Source organism: Helicoverpa armigera, chromosome 9 (genome assembly GCF_030705265.1).
Source record: "Helicoverpa armigera isolate CAAS_96S chromosome 9, ASM3070526v1, whole genome shotgun sequence".
Classification (NCBI taxonomy): domain Eukaryota; kingdom Metazoa; phylum Arthropoda; class Insecta; order Lepidoptera; family Noctuidae; genus Helicoverpa; species Helicoverpa armigera.
In genome coordinates, this window is record NC_087128.1 from 6346247 (window position 1) to 6365409 (window position 19163).

Consider the following 19163-nt stretch of genomic DNA (forward strand, 5'->3'; position numbering starts at 1 on the left):
CGGAACCCTTCGTGCACGAGTCCGACTCGCACTTGGCCGGTTTTTGATCCTAAGATAAATTCATTCTCATAGTCTGATCCAACGCGACCGGAGAGAGAGCAGGCGCAAGATTTGCACCTTCATGCTCTCAGATACACGTGTATGTATGACAGAAACTTAAAAATCATCTGGATATATCACTGCAAAGTTTAGTTGAGTTTAGAAACACTGTGATCAAATCGTAAGCTTCCTAGCTTTTGAGTTCAATAATGTAATTAAATATTGCACATTGGATGCTAAAGCATTCGCATATAGCATAGCATTTCATTGCAATTATGTGAACTTGATGTTTTGTTATTGCAGTGGCAGTATGTTTTGCAATATGATTTTTTGTTATCTGTGTACATCTATTCACCGGAAGTTATAAGGATGGTAAGGTTGGACAAAATCAATGTCTACCGCTGATATTTTCTGTACTAATAAGATGAATTCGTTTTAGAAGAATCAAATATATATGTTTTTGATAGCTCTCTTGAAAAAATAAATTCTTCTTTCTATTCGGGGAGCACTAGTAGCATGTGATATCATAAAAAATTAAAAGACATTAAACAGAGTAGTCTAGTCGAATCATTTTAAAAGAAACAAAATGGCTGCCGATGTGTTCTGTGCGGCGACTACCACTCCTTCCAGTGATAACTTTCAATAAATTGTATCGTAATACAGCCCCAATCTGTAAAATTTCCTTAGATTCAATAATTCTGGTGTGTCGGTTGTTTACGAGGATAAAGTTATTTGTCATATCGAATATTTAATAACCACAAGTTATGAAAACGACATGGCGGACTGATAATCAACCAATAGGAAGCCAGCATCAAGCGTTTCAGAATTGCATGTACTCGCATTTCGCGTCATTACGTTTTCGGTGCCTTCTTTCTCTTATAAAATTTAGTAGGTAATCTTTTCGTATCAGTAAGTTGATTGACTTTTCAGTTTATAACTAAGAAAACAGTGTGAATATTGTGTTTAAAATTGTTATGAGACGATCGTTTGAAGTGAAGTATCCCGACGGCTGGGATCATGACTGCGTTGGATTTAGGATGAACTGAAATGCAATACCATCTTTTTGTTTTTGTAAACAAGACTATGTTTTTACTATACACGTGCGAGACTGTATACAATTGACAGTTGTTTTAACGATGTCGGGAAGGGGGGCGAAGAAACGCGGGAGGCCTCCAAAATCGGGGAGTTTCGAAAAAAGCAGGAAATTCCAGTATCATTTGTTGAAAAAACCAAAATATTTACTAAATCAGCAAAATGCAGGATCAGCTTCGCTGGTGAGTACGCCCTCGGCATCTAGAGCATCGTCTCCTCAAGGAAGTGATATAAGTAGGCGAAGTACACGAAAACAAAGAGGAGGAAAGGCTCATAAAAATAAACGAGGTGGAATATCTGGTTCTTATTCACGAAGAGGTTATAATCCTCATGCAGCTGATTATCATGAATCTGAATATCACTATGGATCTGATTTTGGAGATGAATACAGCGATAGGTCGGAACCAGAAGAAGATCGCGCCAGTGAAAGTTCGGATGGCAGCGTAGGAGACGGTGCCGCGAGCGATAGTGACTTCTCTGTCAGCAGCTACAGCACTACCAGTGGTACACCTCGTAAGGCTAATAATTTACTCAGACCACCAAGTCCAGATCCTCTATGGCTACAACAAGAACGCCAAATTCCAGTTTTAGACCTTCCACCATCATCAGATGACTTGCTAATACCACAGAATTTAATTTTACAAGTTGTTGGTGTATATGAGGTGTTAAGACACTTCAGACATCTAGTAAGGCTGTCACCCTTCCGCATTGAGGACCTGTGTGCAGCGATTAGTTGTGAAGAACAGAGCAATCTACTTGTAGAAGTGCATATGATGCTACTCAAAGCCTTGTTAAGGGAAGAAGATGCTCAACAGACACATTTCGGTCCACTGGACCATAAAGACAGTGTTAATATTACTTTATTTTTGTTAGATGTTATGACATGGCCTGAAGTCCTTAGAATATACATTGAAAGTGATAAATCGTTTGACCAGAATGTTGTTAAAATTTTAAATGCATGTGAATATCCATTCACATCTGTAGAGAATCGGCTGGCTGTCCTTCAATTTTTATGTAATCAATTTTTAATTACTAATCCAGTACGAGATGATCTTCTTAGTGAAGGTAAGTAAATTTGATTTTGTTAAAATATAAATTTACAAATTCATTAACAACCTCACCAACATGTATCCCTCTATCTTGGGGAGGCCTTTATTGTTTATATCATGAGTGGACAAATATTACTTCTATTCCAGCCACTGAGATAGCTGTTCTTGTTCAATCTCTGCTGACATTAAAATCTTTAAAATGTTGATCTTCCGTTAAATTCCAATTTGTAAAACACTCGCTTCTGCCAGCAGTTTCCCATGAGAAATTGTTCCTTTATTTAATGGACTATCTTACACTAAAATAATATCTGACCAGTTGTTCTTGAGATTAGAGTTTTCTAGCAAATAAACAAACTCAGCTTTATAATATTAGTATAGTTTCCACCTGATTACAAAACATGCTCTTAAAAGTACTTGCATAATTGTTAAACTTAAACCATAATCTTTGACTAGTTAATATTTAAAACATAGCAGTACACCTGGTATTTTTTAAACAAAGTTTTGTAAAAACGGTGGATTCAACTATATGCACTCTGTGTCTCATAGGCACAGTAATTAAAAATGCTAATGAATTCCAATTATGAACTTTTATATGGTATTTTAATTTAATTTGTCTTGTTACAGTTCCAATACATTATGATGATCATTGTCGAGTATGTCACCGGTTGGGAGATCTTTTATGTTGTGAAACATGCCCTGCAGTTTTTCACTTAGAATGTGTGGATCCACCTTTAGGAGATGTGCCATCTGAAGATTGGCAGTGTGCTTTGTGCAAGCAACATAAAACAATGGGTGTGACAGATTGTCTTCCAGATGCTGAAAAGCAAGGCTTAATGTGTAGACATGAACATCTAGGGTTTGACAGACATGGAAGGAAATATTGGTTTATAGCACGGCGCTTATTTGTGTAAGTACTTGAGAAATATTTTCTAATGTTAAGTCAGTTGCATTAACATGATTGATTAATTTATTATTCCCAAATATTTTTAGTGAAGCTGAAAATGGGCATGTCTGGTATTATTCATCTTCTGAACAGTTTGAGGATCTATTAAATGTGTTGGATTCTGATGAAATGGAAGCACCACTTGTACGAGAATTATTGGAAATGAAACAGGAAATTTTAAGACAAATGGATATTACTGAACGTCTTACAAATCAAGTCAAGGGAAGTAGAAAATCATACTTAGAAATTGAAAATGCCAACATTGTCAAAGCGCGAAAAGAAAAAGAAGAACAAAAAAGACTTGACCGTAATCCTGAATTAAAACTAGACGATGATAAAATTGAAAATGTGTCATCATTAGTTGGTGATGGAGATGTGGTGAATGAGGTAACTGTGGTCAGTGAGGACGCAAACCATGATGATAATGATGAATCTGCTGAAGATGATGATAATAAGAAGTTAAAAGGCAATGCAGCTAGTAGGACTAAACTGCCACTTCAGAAAAAACATGAAGAAGGTATGTATAAATACGGTTCTAGGAACTGACAAGTAGTAATGTTATACATATATGTTCTGCATATGTTGATTCATACATATAAAACATTTTACGAAATTATTAAAAAATATATCATAAAATATAGCCAAAAACATCGCCAAACGGTTATTGACTCTGTACAAGGGTCATTTAACCCCCTTTCAACTTTATGGGTAATTTTGTAACACCTTGTATATAAGTTGAGTTAAAAGTTGCAAGTAGATATTGTATTTTGTATTATATTGATTTTTTTTATAATTTAAATATCTTCTTTTACAGTAACTGAAAGGTTAACAAGACTAAAGTCCAACCAAATCTCCAATGGGACTTACCTCTTCAAATTAGGAAATGAAAATAGTTTTAAGAACTACATAAATCAGTACTCTGCCAATCCTTTAGCTTTAAACAAGCCACAGAGAAATGAGGAGAGAGACAAAAAACGATACATGTCCCATAAGTTTTCTTTATCATCAGCGCAAGAATTTAAATGGGTTGGATTGCTAAATGGTAATTATCTATTGAACTACAATTTATTGTTATATGCTAAGTAACATTCAGAATTACAGAGACTAATTGTTTAATTTTGTTTTCAGCTACGAAACCATTATTGGAGGCTACTCTTAGACAAACCTTATTACAATTGGAGTCAAACATAGTATTACAATTTATGCACCCCAACTGGTCATTATTAAGGAAGCCCTGGGTGCAAGCTGTACAACTGTGTCAAGCTCCCCGTGATTTTGCCAGGGCCCTTTGTGTACTCCAGGTAAGTGGCTCTGTTTATATTAAAAAGATAAGCACTATACTTTCACGTTAGGGTCTCACTTTAGTATTCGCCTACTAAGATATTGCTTGATGCAGCAGTACCTGGACATATTTTTTTAAACACTCTAACTCTAGAATACGAATCTAAACACGACATACTGCCATTAAGTATCTGAGATCCTACTACTCTGTTGACAAAATACTATTTATGAAACAGTCGTAAGAACCACCACAGAAATAAATGTAAACTACTTTCATACTGCATTGAAAATTGGTTTATGATGTAAAAGTGTGTGTGTGTGCTACAGACAGACATATAGCGGTCAACTTATAAAAGTGCATTTTCTATCGATTCCTATTTTTATCGACATGATAAACATTCGATTAAGAAAAACGGCTGTTTATCAAGAGGTAGGTTCTACGAACATTCCCGCATCGTAAAAAAGACACTCGTCGTTTAACCTACCGATTGCGTGAATGTCTATCGGGGAAACTGGGCCTATGTACTTATATGAATAATTTTTTAACAGGCATGTTTCAAAAGTGTTGTTTGGGTACCTGCGTGGCATGAACAACTAGGTCACGTTAGATTATTACGAACAACTGCGACTGATCGGGAAGAACGAAAAAAACTTGATAAGAGAGAAAAAAAAGAAAGAGACGAAGAAGAGGAAAGATATCGGACTGCATATAATTTTGTCAAGTATTCTCTTGGACTACGACACCAGGTATATTTTAATGTTGTTTTGTATATTTCGGAAGATAATTTTTGTCTATTATCTTCTACTCATATCCACTCGCCTCCCGAGGGAACTACGTCCCATTCCCCTGGATGGGGATAAAAATATTCTATGTCTGTCTCCTGGTTCTAAAGCTACCAATCCACCAATTTTCTGCTAAATTGGTTCAGCTGTTATTGGTTTATAAATATAGTGTAACTAAGACGACTTTCTTCTATATTTATAGATGTGAGTACACAAGTACACATGTGGAAAAAATAGTATAATTTATTTTCATTTATGCAGTAACTTAAATTATTAAATAAATACACAAATTCAATGTACTTTAATGATTTTGAGGTATGGAAACAAAAAGGAGAAGAATACAGAATTCATGGACAATGGGGTTGGTTATGGAATTCGTCGACGAGAAAGTATAAAAAACATGGTGTCACAAAAGCTACTCTCATGAGTGGCCCTGCAAAGATAGCCGTACGAGTAAGAGAAGGCAGTATCATAAAAGTTTTAGCTGTTGAACCTAAAACTTATGACTATCTTATTTCAAATGAAGGCGAAAATAAAGATGTCATGGAAAAATGTAAGTACATAATTAATCAGTAAACATTTACATGGATCTGATAATATTTTTTTAATTATATAATTGGCTTCTATTGCACAGTTTTAAGGAATTATCAAATGTGAAGCTTATAAAATAATTGATTCTAATATTTCTTTCAGTGCCCCCATCAATGCGCAACTTAAAAATCGATAAAGACGATGACGGTTTTGAAGAAATTGATGTTGAAAAAGCACTGAGCTCTTCAACCAGAAGATATTACCCAAAGATTGCAAAAAAATCTAAGCTTGATGAATTTTTGGCTCGACGAACATACCTAAAATTTATGGAGGAAAAGAAATTGACTAATTTGATAGCCAATGTAAAAAAAGAAGAAGCGGAAGTCAAAAGCGAGGATGACAAAAACATTGATGTGGAAAACGACGATCCAGAACCAGATATGTCATCCATTTGTGGTACAGTCAGCGGAACCAAGCAAAGAGATGCAGGTAATACTGAAAATGTGGATGCGTTAAGGGATGAATACCAAAAAATCAATCAGTTAACGAAAAGGTATCAATGTTACTCACATTGTTGTAACAAAATTGATACAGCAAATATTTTGCAGAGTTCTGAAATTAAAATTAATTGTTTTTCACCCCTTTGCATTATGAAAGGCAAACTTTTGTCTCAATTAGTTACTTTATTAAAAGGTGGAGCAGTGAATTCTAATAATCTACTGGGAAATTCAAAAGATAATACTAAAGTATCAATATTGGAACAATATCTACTAGGTAAAAGTTCTTGTACCAATTCAAGCGAAAACATATTGACTGATCTGTTATCAGCAGTTGCATGTGCTCAAGAATGTGACAACAAAGTTTGTGATTCCTATGTTAAAAGAAAATTAAGTGGAGATGACAGCGATAATGTTGATTACAAAGTAGAGAAGGATGATATTGACGATAACTCGTGTGTAGTCAAGTCAGAGAGTACTCTTGAAGAGTCCGCCGTGCCAGCAGTCGGGAACGAAATGGATATTGATATCACATGCAACAATAACGAAGATAATGAGGTTGAAATAGGTCCATTGAAGGAATTAACTGATTGTGAGTCTTCAGAACAAGATAATAATGCCAGTACAACTAACGATAGCAATGAACGACCGCCCATCCCTAAGTTAAAAATAACAAGAGGTCGAGCTTCGAAAGCGTCTTCGACTACTACAAATACTGGAAACAATAATGAAGCAAAAGATTCATCTTACAAATGTTCTGTATCAGCCAAGAATAATGACAAAGTAAAGTATCGTGCAATGGTCAATAGAAGATTTGGTGCAACAAAGACTCATAAAAGAGAAGATAAAACTATCAAAGAAGAAAAAACAGAGGGAAATGTGGTAAGAGTATATTCTACTGAGAATCCCTCTGGAAAAGTTTATCTCAAACGTGTACAAACATCAGCAGTAGAAAAGAAAAAGAAACGGACTCCAGTGAAGTATCCGCTTTGTTCAACATTCCATACTAGGAGTAAAGCCAAAACTATAATGGTTCTTCCTCATCATGAATTACGAAAACTCTGTAGACAAGCTGGCCATAATGCCGTAGCTGGTTTCAGTCATAACGCGAAACCTAATCAAGCCGTGTGGCCGTACCCGTGTCCTCGGCCATTATTTAAGACCTGTTGGCTGTATCGCACTGTAAATCTTCAGTGGTTAGCAAGTGCAGCTTTGCAACTTCGTATTATGTGGGCTTGCCTACGTTGGGATGACATGGCTGCTAAGCCAGCTTCAGCTGATGGTAAACATCAACTTACTACTGATACGGAAATTGTTTCACTGGAATTGCTAAAACATCGACATATAGGGCAATTTTCGGAGCGAACTCAATATCTTCGGCGACGGGTGGTAATACCACTTGAATTGCCGAAAACAGTTCGTGAAGTAACATCAATACGTAGTGGCTTAAGGAAAAGAAAACGAGCTGAGTCGCCCCAAAACACCGAACCTCAGGTAATATATGTAATCAATTAATTTGAATTAGATTATAAAAATGCGTATGACGAAAGCTACTCTACTGATATATATTTTCTTGTTTGAAGGTCTCTGAAGAGTGGGTTGATGAAGATAAGCTAGAACTTTGGGAAGTTCGACAATACGGCGAACGTACGGAGCGAGCTACGCCCGTCACTCGCACGTCCACGGGCAAGCTGCCGCAGCGCAACGTGGCGCCGCCGGCTAACGCTGCTGACCTCAAAGATAAAATGGAACAACAGTTACGCGAACAACGAGCTGCTCATCAACAGAAGAGGGCATTGGAAATGTCGCAAGGTAAAGAGATTTACTATTGCATATAAATGTTTTTGTTTGGCAAATTCATTACTGCCAATCTGATGGTCCATGGCAGGGGACTTTACTGTCAACAGCGACGACACCGATCCCGATGTATCTAAAGGTCTATAACCTCTAAACAGTCGAATATTGATGAAATTTACTGTTGGTACAAGTAGTTAGAACTCTAAATAAAAGACTTCTACGATTATTTACACTGATACTGGTGTAATACCTTACTTTATAGTATTTGATGCCGTAGTAACAACTCTTTATGAAATAATGTACAATAGTACACAATCAACTTTTGTTATTTCAGACAAAACAAAATCTAACACCAACCAGAATTGTGGCAAAAGTACACTTACGTCTTTGCTAACTACAAATGCCACAACCCCTACTGGGCAAAAAACAGTTATTGGCACTAGGAGGATTATTATGACTAAAGGAGCTGATGGATCAACGCGTGTAATCAGCCAGCCTATCGCAGGACCAACGAAATCGGCACAAAACGATGGTACTTCAAAATCAAATGCTACTCCACAGAAAGAAGGGCCCCAAAAGGTTCAAATAATCCGGGCGCCCGATGGAAAAATAACTGTTAGAGGCTTATTAGCGGGCCAGCAGCTGATACAAATGCCTGATGGCAAATTGCACGTCGTAATGGCGGGTCAACAAGGAGTCACAGGGCAACTCGTAGCCGCTTCTCCTGCGCCCAAGCCGATCGAAAGTAACAGTTCTCCCGGAGGAGACGTCAAGAACGCCGACGATGCGAGACAGACGGGTCGCACCAGCACGGCCCCCGCTCAGCAGGTGGTGGTGCAGGGCAACCGGCAGATCGTGGTGCAACCGGCGCAGCAGATGGTGGTGCAGCCGCCTGCACAGGTGGTGGTGCAGCCGGCGCAGCCCGTGGTGGTGCAGGCGGGCGCGCGCGCGCTGGCGCCGCGCATGCAGACCGTGCTGCTGCAGGCGCCGCTGCTGCCCCGTCCCGCCGCGCCGCGCGCCGCCGCGCCGCGCCCGCAGCCGCGCCCGCCGCAGCCGCAGCAGATCGTCGTCAATAACCCTGTCTTAGTGCAGCAGATTGCTGCTGGCAAAATTCAGCTTGCCACTGTCAACGGCCAGCAGGTTCTCATTCGGCCGACTGGAAATAACCAGGCGCAGATAGTTGCCCACATCGGCCAGAGTCCTTCAGGCGTGAGCGCGGCGCCGGTGTCGTCCCCGGCGCCCGCGCCCCGCCCCGCGCCGCCGCCGCTGGCGCCGCAGCCGGCGCCGCAGCCTATTCAGCCGCAGCCGCAACAGCAACAACAACAACAGCTTACCGAAGATGAAATTGTAGAAAAGCGACTTCTGGTTGGCCAACCTCCTGGCACCGTTATAAAAACTGTAACAGCACAGGTAATTATGAGTGATACTGTCTGTCTGAAAAGTTAACTTTTATATTCTGTTCCAATACAATGGGTTAAAATAGTGTCTGACAATTTCGAATAGGTAATCATTAGTTTTTCAATCATAGCATTATAACGTTTTGTATTTTTACGTTACTACGTATCTCCACGTTTGCAGTGCAGTTAAAGCTAACTCCCGAAATATTTCTGTTCTATTACAGGTCATGCAGACAAGTAGTGGTCCCAGCATAGTTCTTCAAGGACTGCACGGGTATTCTTTGACGCCGCAACAACTGGCGTTAGTGCAACACCAAGTTAAACAACAGTTGCTAAAAGGTAAATTAGTAAATACCGAGGTTTAATTAAATCGGTAAATGACTTAGCTATCCAAGCATTCATTGACTGCACCTTTGCAGCTCAAGAGTCTACAGGCAAGCAAGGTATGCTGGGCCCCCGCAAGATGTACCTGGCGGTGCAGCCGGCGCCCAGCGCGCCGCCGCCGCTGGCGCCCGTGGCGCCGCAGCCGCTGCACGCCATACAGTCCTTGCAGCCGCTGCCCGTGCCCACGCATCAGGTAATATATTACTATTAGATGCCGCTCCGGACTCTATTTATACTTTACTATGTATGTATGTATATTGCGAACGAACCGCTTAAACATACATCATTTATTGTAAATCTACTTACAGACGGATTATTATGACAAAAAATTGGCTGCCTTATTATAGTTCGCCGTTAATGCGATAGTTTGATAGCTGAGAAATCTTAAATAAATATATACCGAGTGGCGGATTTATTTCCAAACTTATCGGATTCATATTGGGGTGGGATCAAAATGAGCGCGTATTTTTATAAAAGAACTTTTTAAAGCGCATTTTCATTATGAAGGTAAAAAATACCGCGAGTAAGTCTTTGTAGGTTGCACTCGTTATGATCGAACCCTAAATCTGATGCTAGACATGTTGAACATACAATAATGTATTATAATTTATAAGACTGGCACATAATTATTATGTTATTAAAATGGTGTGAAGGAATAGTTACTATATACCATTAGTTTTACATGAAAAACACCAAAGATTTGTGTAAATAATAAGTATCCATGTATATTTTAATTAATATTTTAGATAAAACATATCTATCACATCTTGAATGTAGGTAGTGCATAGTCATAGAGTAGTGAAATAAAACTCAGTATTATTATAACGAAACACAACCGGTACCCGATATTAATCTTATATTCTTAATTATTAATTTGACATTAAGCTTGATGATACGCGTGACAAAGAGTTTTAATTGCATAAACAATCTTAGTAAACTCACATTTATAAATATTGCGCTTTTTAAACCAACTTGGTATTTATCTAAAAATATATCAATATTTCATTTGTTCGAATTTTATTTCGGCTTTAAATCTAAAAGCAATACGTAGGATACACTATTCCAGCGTAAAATAGGCTATATACCGGGTATAGACCAGTCGTTCCCACGGGATGCGGGTGAAACCGCGGGATAACAAACATAAAAAAATCTATAATCTCTAGATCAACTGAACGAATTTTGATTTTTTTGTTAGTAAAGTAGCTACCTTCTCCAAGCAAGCAAGAGATCTTAGCCCGGTAGGCTATAATTCTGTTGGTAACTCGCTATCCAAGTAGTGTTGGAAAATTGATTTATTTACGTCACCGTTTTTACCAACTCATACCCGCTCATTAATGCTAAGTCGTTGCCAAAGCTCTACTACTCTAAATTGGACAACGGAACCTTGATTAAATCCGTCGATTTTACTTAAATCCGACTGCTAACATATTTTGGATTTTCATTGAGTATTTTATTTATACAATCCGGCTAAATGTGGTAAACAAAATCGTGAATAAGCGTTACAAAACTAAAAATGCGATTATACTATACTACGGCATGTTTTTTTGTTTGTAACGACTGAGCCGATTTAAAAATTATTTCACTATTCAAAAATAGACTATCCCCGAATAACATAGGCTATATTTTATCCTTGTGAGAGAAGATGTTCCCATCGGACGCGTATGAAAACTCGGGAAAACAGCTAGTAATATAGAAATGACCGTGCATAGCACATTAAACCAAACTGCTATTTTTTTAGGACCGAGTCGGTTAATCGGTGTTCCACTGTATTTTTTTTAATGAACTTCTGCTACAGCAAACTGTCGAAAGAGCCATCTTGAAGCTCGTATCGGCTTATTAATATTTCGTGCACATCTATAACTCAACTGACTGAAAGACTGAAATGTTCAAGTAATACAGTATTCAGTATAACGAAAGTTTAAAGCGCTAATATTTATCAATGTGAAGTTGATCTATTATATTTATTGTATGCAACGCGGAACATTTCTAATTTTGTGTTTAAATCTCAAGAAAAATATTGTTTTCATAATGCCCTTGAGGTGCCACGGCATTTGGAGAAAAAATTAAACCACAAATGATACTCATATTTATGAAAACATAAGATCAACTATGAAATTCAATCAATCAGCAATATGCAACTGATTATTATTTCTCCAATTTAAGTGTTGCGATCATAGGTAAACTTTAAACTGTAATGAGTATTAATTGTGGTCCAATTTTCGTATCCATATTGTGTTAGTAAAAGATGATTTTATATTATCTGCCTGTAACTCAAAATAGGTAGATAAAAATTGATCAGACAAATTATTATCATTATCTATTTTAGTTATAATTTTTCTGATTTTTACCACAAAGTAACAATTATTTGACAAATAAGATATAGCGGTCTAAAGAATTGCTCATACACCACCTGTTAACATGTATACCTGGTAACCTGTAAGTTATTAAAACTCGATTCCTTATTAATATATTGATAGTAAAATAGTATCATTTGAATAAAATATTAAAATAATCATCGACTTTTATTTATCACGTCCTATTTTTTTTATGTAGTTTTTATTTCTTGTTATTATTTGTTTTGCTTACAAACGTTTTGTGGGGGTGTATGGGCAATTTAATGCTTCAATATTGAATTTACAATTAAAAAATAGGGATTCTTTATCTTTTTTTGTAGACAAAGAAACTATTTTAATTTTATAAACTAATATATTCCCACAAACGGATGTTGATGATTTTTAGTTCTTTTTTTTACATATAACCCTATTTCTTAATTACAATATTGAAAACGGTATTACCAAAACTTTTAGGCGAGTGGAAAAGGAATGGTATTACATATTTTGACACGAATAACACCTTTTACTTATAGGATGTTAGCGAAGAAGATCAATTAAAACGACAAAAACTTATGAACGGTGAAGAAAATGTAGCTGAGGCGGCTAGTCATCAGGAGGCGACACCTTCCAAACTTGAAGATGTAAAAGAAAATAACACGAAAACAGATATTATTAATTCCGGTCCGGATGTTCTACAAAGTAATAAATTCGTGTTAACACCTGATTATATCCAACAAAGTAAGTATTTATTCCTATTAATTTTTACTTCAATATCCATTAGATTTTACATGGTCAGAAGTCTGGATAAAAAAAAATCTTTCCATAGCTACACAAGAGTGCAGTACCTAACATTTTCTTATCTAAAATGTGTAAAACCATTCAAAAAATAATTTTAAAATTCTTATTGATGATGTCTTATTTCATTCATCATCATTAGATATCCGCCGATCCAGTTATTCCGTCGGCCAAAATAGGAACTAAAGATAGACAGACATCTAAATCAGTACTGCCAGATCTAGTAACTGCTGTTGCCCCGCGGTGATCGCAAGCGTGAATGCCATTCACTAGGACCTGCGTCGGATCGGTCCTGGGTCGCTTTGTTGATTTTTGAAACATTCTCAAGCTTACGAGAGCACGTAAAGCCGACGGCCCTGAACGCTTCTCTGTAGCTGTTGCTTTTGCAATTGCACTTCAGAGGCCACCATGAGGATTTAGTAAAATCTGACACTGACGCTTCATCATCTGCCTTGCTCAACTATGTTGGAGTCCGCATCCAGTCCAACCACTTGCAACTAAATACCCTACTGCCTATCTGACCTCAACCTGGTTACCTGGGAAACCCTTGGTAAGATTGGTGATAGAATTTCTGGCTTCTACTGCTGACTACCTGTATCGATTACCAAAGAAGTTTAAATTATCAATTTTTTTTAAAACCACGGATCAACTCGGTCATGACAAAATGTTCACCCATTCACGATCCGACCGCGCCAAGCGATGTTTAACCTTATAATTGATTAATCGTCCAATACGTGCGGCTGTTACCTAGTCGCGGGCTCCTCCAACACTAGGGCCTGTTTGGAAATTAAACCTGTAGCTTATTCAATAAGAATAATACCAGATCTTCGAAATTCTATCTATTCAATCCAACCGCAAAAAGAGTTTTCTATTTCTAAATAATGTTATAATCAATTCCAACATTGTTGCCACCTCGCCTAATGTCACCATTACTATAATTTGATCAGTCTAGCTAGAAGATTATTCCTAGAAACTTATTCTTTATCAGACCTTGTTGATGTCGTGTCCAGAATTGTAAGTGTAACATTATTATTGAAAGGAAGGTACTTTATTAAAAAGAAAAAGTGGAGTGTAAAGATGACCTAATAAAAAATGCGCTCTTGATTTTAAACAAAAAGGAATCATAGTAATTGTAAAATAGATGGACAAATATTTTCATAAAATTTGGTCTGCTAACATCCGGTTTTTGTACAGTATACTTTTTATCGTTTAGTTTGCACATAGCAGTCCATTTTACTATAGTAATAATTACAGAATAAAGATGAATGTGTTTTTTGTGTGTTTGTTACCCTAAAGGCTGCGAAAATAATGGTCCACTGAAAATATCACCGAGTAAGCTATATTTTGTCCGGGAATGGGAATTGGTACCCCGGGACGCGGATGAAATCGTGGGGAACAGCTAGTATATACACTCCTTTCTACAAACATGACGCTTGAGTGAAATTATAGGCACACATTCAGGTAAAATTTGACGTTTATGTGAAATTATAGTCACTCATCAGGATTTTTGCGAATTGCTCTCGATTTCTTAAGATTTCTATAGTAAGATCCTGGACCTGGATGACAATGGGAGCATTTGGGAAGTATTTTCAAACAAAAAAAATAAAAATTGCTACTTTTGGCACCACAAAACCGTTAGGGTTTAGATCTGACCTGATGATGGAGACTAGGACTACAAAAATATGAGGGAGATCCTCAACGGTATCGCAGCTCGGCTGCTACATTTTTTGAATATTTGATTTCAGCCATTAAAAGTGCGCTCAAGCAAGAAAATTTGAATCCTGAAATAGAGGAAAAGTTGCTGCAGCTTCAACGCTATCAAGAGAAACGAATGAAGCCGGAGGTTCAGCCAGAGAGAGAGACTCGGGCGATCGCTGTGATCGCTCGGTCACCCACGCCGCCCGCGCGCCGCCGCGTCACTTCTTCACGACACGACGACGACGACGACGAGTGGGTGGACAGCAGTCCGCGCAAGCGAACGCGCGGCGGCCGGCCGTGCTCGCCGCCGCCCGCCGCCCCGCCCGCGCCGCCGCCCGCGCGCCCGCCCGCGTGCCGGCCGCCGCGCCCATCGCGCCGCCGCCCGCGCCCGCTGCGCCGCCCCCGCCCTCACATCCCCACCCTACGGGCCTTGATGAGCGTCGTCGAGCCGCTTCCAATAATTCTCGGCTACAGATGTTGCTCTTCAAACACAAGGAGATGCTTAAAAAGGATATTATAAAAAAGCGAGGTCTCTTAGAAAAAGAGCTCGGTGTCGAAATCCAGGTTCGCTATATTTCTGATTGCTGCTTTTTGTAAATCTTCCTAACTATTCATGTCCTTTAAAGTCTTTTTCTATTATTGTAGAAAGAGTTGTCGGCTGAGCTGGCACTCCGAACTCGCGCTGAACGCACCAAGCAAGAGGAAGTGAGAGGAGGCAAGCGACGCGGAACAACCGCCCCTTCCACGCCCAGACCTAACAAGAGATCTGTTAAGAAAGAAAAATTATTATGTATATGTCGCACTCCGTACGACAACACCAAGTAAGCTTTATTTTCGTTACTTATTCTATTTCAATACAGATTCTTTGCGTGCAGAAGCTATAAGCCGAAAGGAGTTCACGCCCTGTCTTCTAAGTTTTTATGTACCTGTACAAAATTACTTTACGGTAAAAGTAAATGCTAAATCATATTTTTCCAATTTTTTTAAAAGTTATTAACATTATTTTCCTGTACATCACTTCTGTATCCACCGTGAACATGCAGTTAGGAAATATTAAGATAAAAATGAATTTTAGGAGCTAAAAGAACTCTAACAAGTTTAACACAATATAAACTTTATAGATTTTATGTTGGCTGCGAGCACTGCAGCAATTGGTTCCACGGCGATTGCGTTGGAGTCACGGAAGAAATGAGTAAAACGATGGAAGAGTATGTATGTCCAGATTGTCGACGCGCCGAGGAAACCCAAGAGTTGTACTGTCTTTGCCGGCAACCATACGATAATTCACAGTAAGTCTATATATCTTTACCTTATTCGCTTTATCAAGACAATACAGTTATATTACAATAACGGTAGTAAGTAGTAAAAAATCAACCTCCTTACAATACCATCAAGCGAAAGTATTTCCAAATATTAAAATATACGTCATAAATAGTAACTTTCGCCATGTACTTTTCAGTTTCGTTATAATGATATTCATGCCAATATTCAGCTTTTTCGAATGTAAGGATTGATATCTAATTTACTTGTCGTGCAGTAACTGAACTTCTCTCATTTAATTTCTAAATTTTCTAAGAACTATCTCTTTATTACAGATTTTACATATGTTGCGACCGGTGTCAAGATTGGTTCCATGGTCGTTGTGTTGGTATATTACAGTCAGAAGCAGATAACATTGATGAGTACATTTGCCCCAATTGTCAAAAAAATAATTCAGTCAATTATGCGAATATGAAAGAGTTAACTCAAAAAGACTTTGAAAACCTAAAGAGGCTTGTTAAACAGATACAACTCCACAAAAATGCTTGGCCATTCATGGAACCTGTAGATCCCAGAGAAGCTCCCACCTACTACAAAGTTATCAAAGAACCTATGGGTATGTTATTTTATTATTAAGCAATTACTATTAATATTACTTTACGCCTTCGTCCTCGTCTTGAGGAAATTAATTCCCGCATCCGAATTAAATTTGTGCATCCAGCTTCCTTCCTAAAAGCGGCTCTTCCAACAAAATTGTTTCTAAATACAAGAACTTTCCTAAGGATACAAGTTTACTTGGCTTCGAAATTAGTTCGATTTATAAAAAAGTGAAATACATAACTATAACTTTGTTTTTCAGATTTACAAACAGTGGAAAGAAAAGTGAATGAACAAATATATAGTACTTTAAGTGAGTTTATTGGTGATATGACGAAAATATTTGATAACTGTCGATACTTCAATCCAAAGGACTCCGAATTTTATCGATGTGCTGAAGGTCTTGAAGCATTTTTTGCACAAAAAATTAAGTACTTTCGTGAAAAGTTATTCGAAACGACTCAATGATAAAAGTTCTAGTGTACAGTGTCTAAAGTATAACATGTGATGAATTCGGTCTACAATAGAACACGTTCGCTATTTTCACTTATCGTTTTTATTTTCTATGATCTGTATGTAAATTGTAAACTATGTGATGAACACTACAAAGAATAATTTATATTAAATTTCGATCTAAAGGTATCTAAAGGAGTTTGTCAGTTTGGTTCTATTTCAAAGTATTTATTGTATTTATTACACACTTCAATTCCCGAATAAAGCTGACGCTCTTTAGATATAAGGCTCTTGACGGGAAATATTATTATGTATAGTTTTTGTGAGATATTATGTTAGCTAATATAAATTAGCAACTTTAGTTAGTTTAGTTGTATTTAGAATAAGACAAACATATTGTATGTAAGTAATAAATTTTTAATAAGAATATGCATGTCTCAATTGTGTCCATTCTTATCATCAGCCTATTCAACTCATATGGAAATTCGTTAGTGACACTCCCATACATACCATATTACCTGCGTTGGAAGGAGACAGTACCCGTTGACAATGCAAACGGTTGTTACCATTACCTAAGAAAATATTCCCGTGTATTTGATGGACGACAAACACTTCACATTCTCAAAACTTCTCAAGATTTCGGAAGAATCTAAATTGCTATGCTAAATTGATATTATAAAGAGAAAAGATTAGATTGTTTGTTTGATATAAATAGGCTCCATAACTACTTGACCGATTTAAAAAGTTATTTTAGTGTTGAAACATTATTCCCAAGTAACAGGATATATTTCATCCGGGTAAGGAGAGTTGCTCAGGGCGCGATTGAAACCGCGGGAAAACGGCCAGTGTTAATCTGCAAACAATAATAATAATCTTTCTCTGTAATTATTATTCAGTCTGAAATGGAATTCATTGGCAATATTTTTACCACGTCACGGGTTCTACCAATGATTGATCATCATTAAGGCTCATAAAGTAGTGAACCAAAATTTTTTCAGAGTTCATTGAATTCCGTTTCAGAATATATATATTTTTTGTCTTTCAAAACATTACCTCGTAAACACAGGCCGTGTTTGACGCGCTGATGTGTGTTCACATTTAATTTTATTATTTCTAGGCTGTCATTATAAACGAGGATGTTTCTGTCGTCTATAACCAGCGGCGGCCCTAGCCATTGCGAGGCTACGTGCGGCAGGTCTTATGCGAGGCCCTTTGTCCTACGTAGGGCTGCCATTTGGAATTCCGCAAAACCCGGAAAAACATTTAAAAAACCCGAACATTTGGCGTAAATCGCATTTTTTCCCCGGACGAGTCCGATTTTTTTTTAAAACAAAACTAGACCTAATTTTTAATATTACCATATACTTAAATTCAATGAGATGCTTCCTTACATGAAAAGTCAGGGCCCTAGCTCATGTAGTACCTAGTATTGAAAGATTGTGACTTAATGTATTTTGAAGGTCATAAATAAGAATGCTCATATGGAAACTAGGAGTTCCCTTCTTGTTAGTTAGTAATAGGATTTTAAAACGGCGCTACCTTTTTGATAGGTTAGGTAGACAAAAAAATACAAACAACTGCAAAGTGAAGTTGCCGCGAGCGTAGCGAGCGCGAAAATTTTTGAGTTTTGGGTCACTAAAGCACCGAAACTTGTATAATAAAAAAAATCCGCAAAGTGAAGAAGCCGCAAGCGAAGCGAGCGCAACATTTTTTAAATTTTGGGATATTAAAGTAGCTGAATGAAAAAAAAAATAGCGCCAAGAAAAGAAGCCGCGAGCGAAGCGAGCGCGAAAATTTTTGAGTTTTGGGACACTTCGACTTCTGCAGCAAATGCTTGTCTATTTGTAATTTTACAAGGTTAAACTTCCATACAAGGCAAGCAATCTCATGTAAACTATGTTTTAAACTCATAGTTGATGAAGGCGAGGCAGACTAGGAATTGGCTTGGTTGGTGGATTTAACGATTGTTATTGAAAAACCTGTTTGACTTCTTATCCTCTCAAATCGAGTGATCATCCTCCGAAATCTGCTGGCCCTAGGAATGTATGGCTGGGTTATTCGCATACCCTGCACCATAGGTTAAGACAGCCCGTGAAATTGACCGGGTTTTCCCCGGACACTTCTTGAAACCCCGCCCGGACGGCCTCCAAACGAGGACAGATCCGCTGAAACCCGGACGGATGGCAGCCCTAGTCTTACCAGAAAAGTATGTGTTGCGAGAGTAAGCTGGTGTT

At 37.8% G+C, this 19163-nt stretch overlaps 1 protein-coding gene across 1 annotated transcript; it reads left to right on the forward strand.

Annotated features, from left to right (window-relative positions):
• Positions 1 to 475: 475 nt before the first annotated feature.
• LOC110369992 (nucleosome-remodeling factor subunit NURF301) lies at positions 476 to 17356 on the forward strand. The gene is given in 20 exon segments (XM_049839615.2): positions 476 to 2196; positions 2805 to 3087; positions 3171 to 3640; positions 3938 to 4165; positions 4252 to 4424; positions 4954 to 5151; positions 5503 to 5740; positions 5881 to 6207; positions 6412 to 7709; positions 7799 to 8027; positions 8347 to 9422; positions 9634 to 9748; positions 9829 to 9986; positions 12660 to 12864; positions 14667 to 14944; positions 14947 to 15183; positions 15265 to 15440; positions 15741 to 15908; positions 16215 to 16495; positions 16739 to 17356. Coding segments are annotated over 20 exon segments (7365 nt in total). The 5' UTR covers positions 476 to 1175; the 3' UTR covers positions 16945 to 17356.
• The last annotated feature ends 1807 nt before the right edge of the window (positions 17357 to 19163 follow it).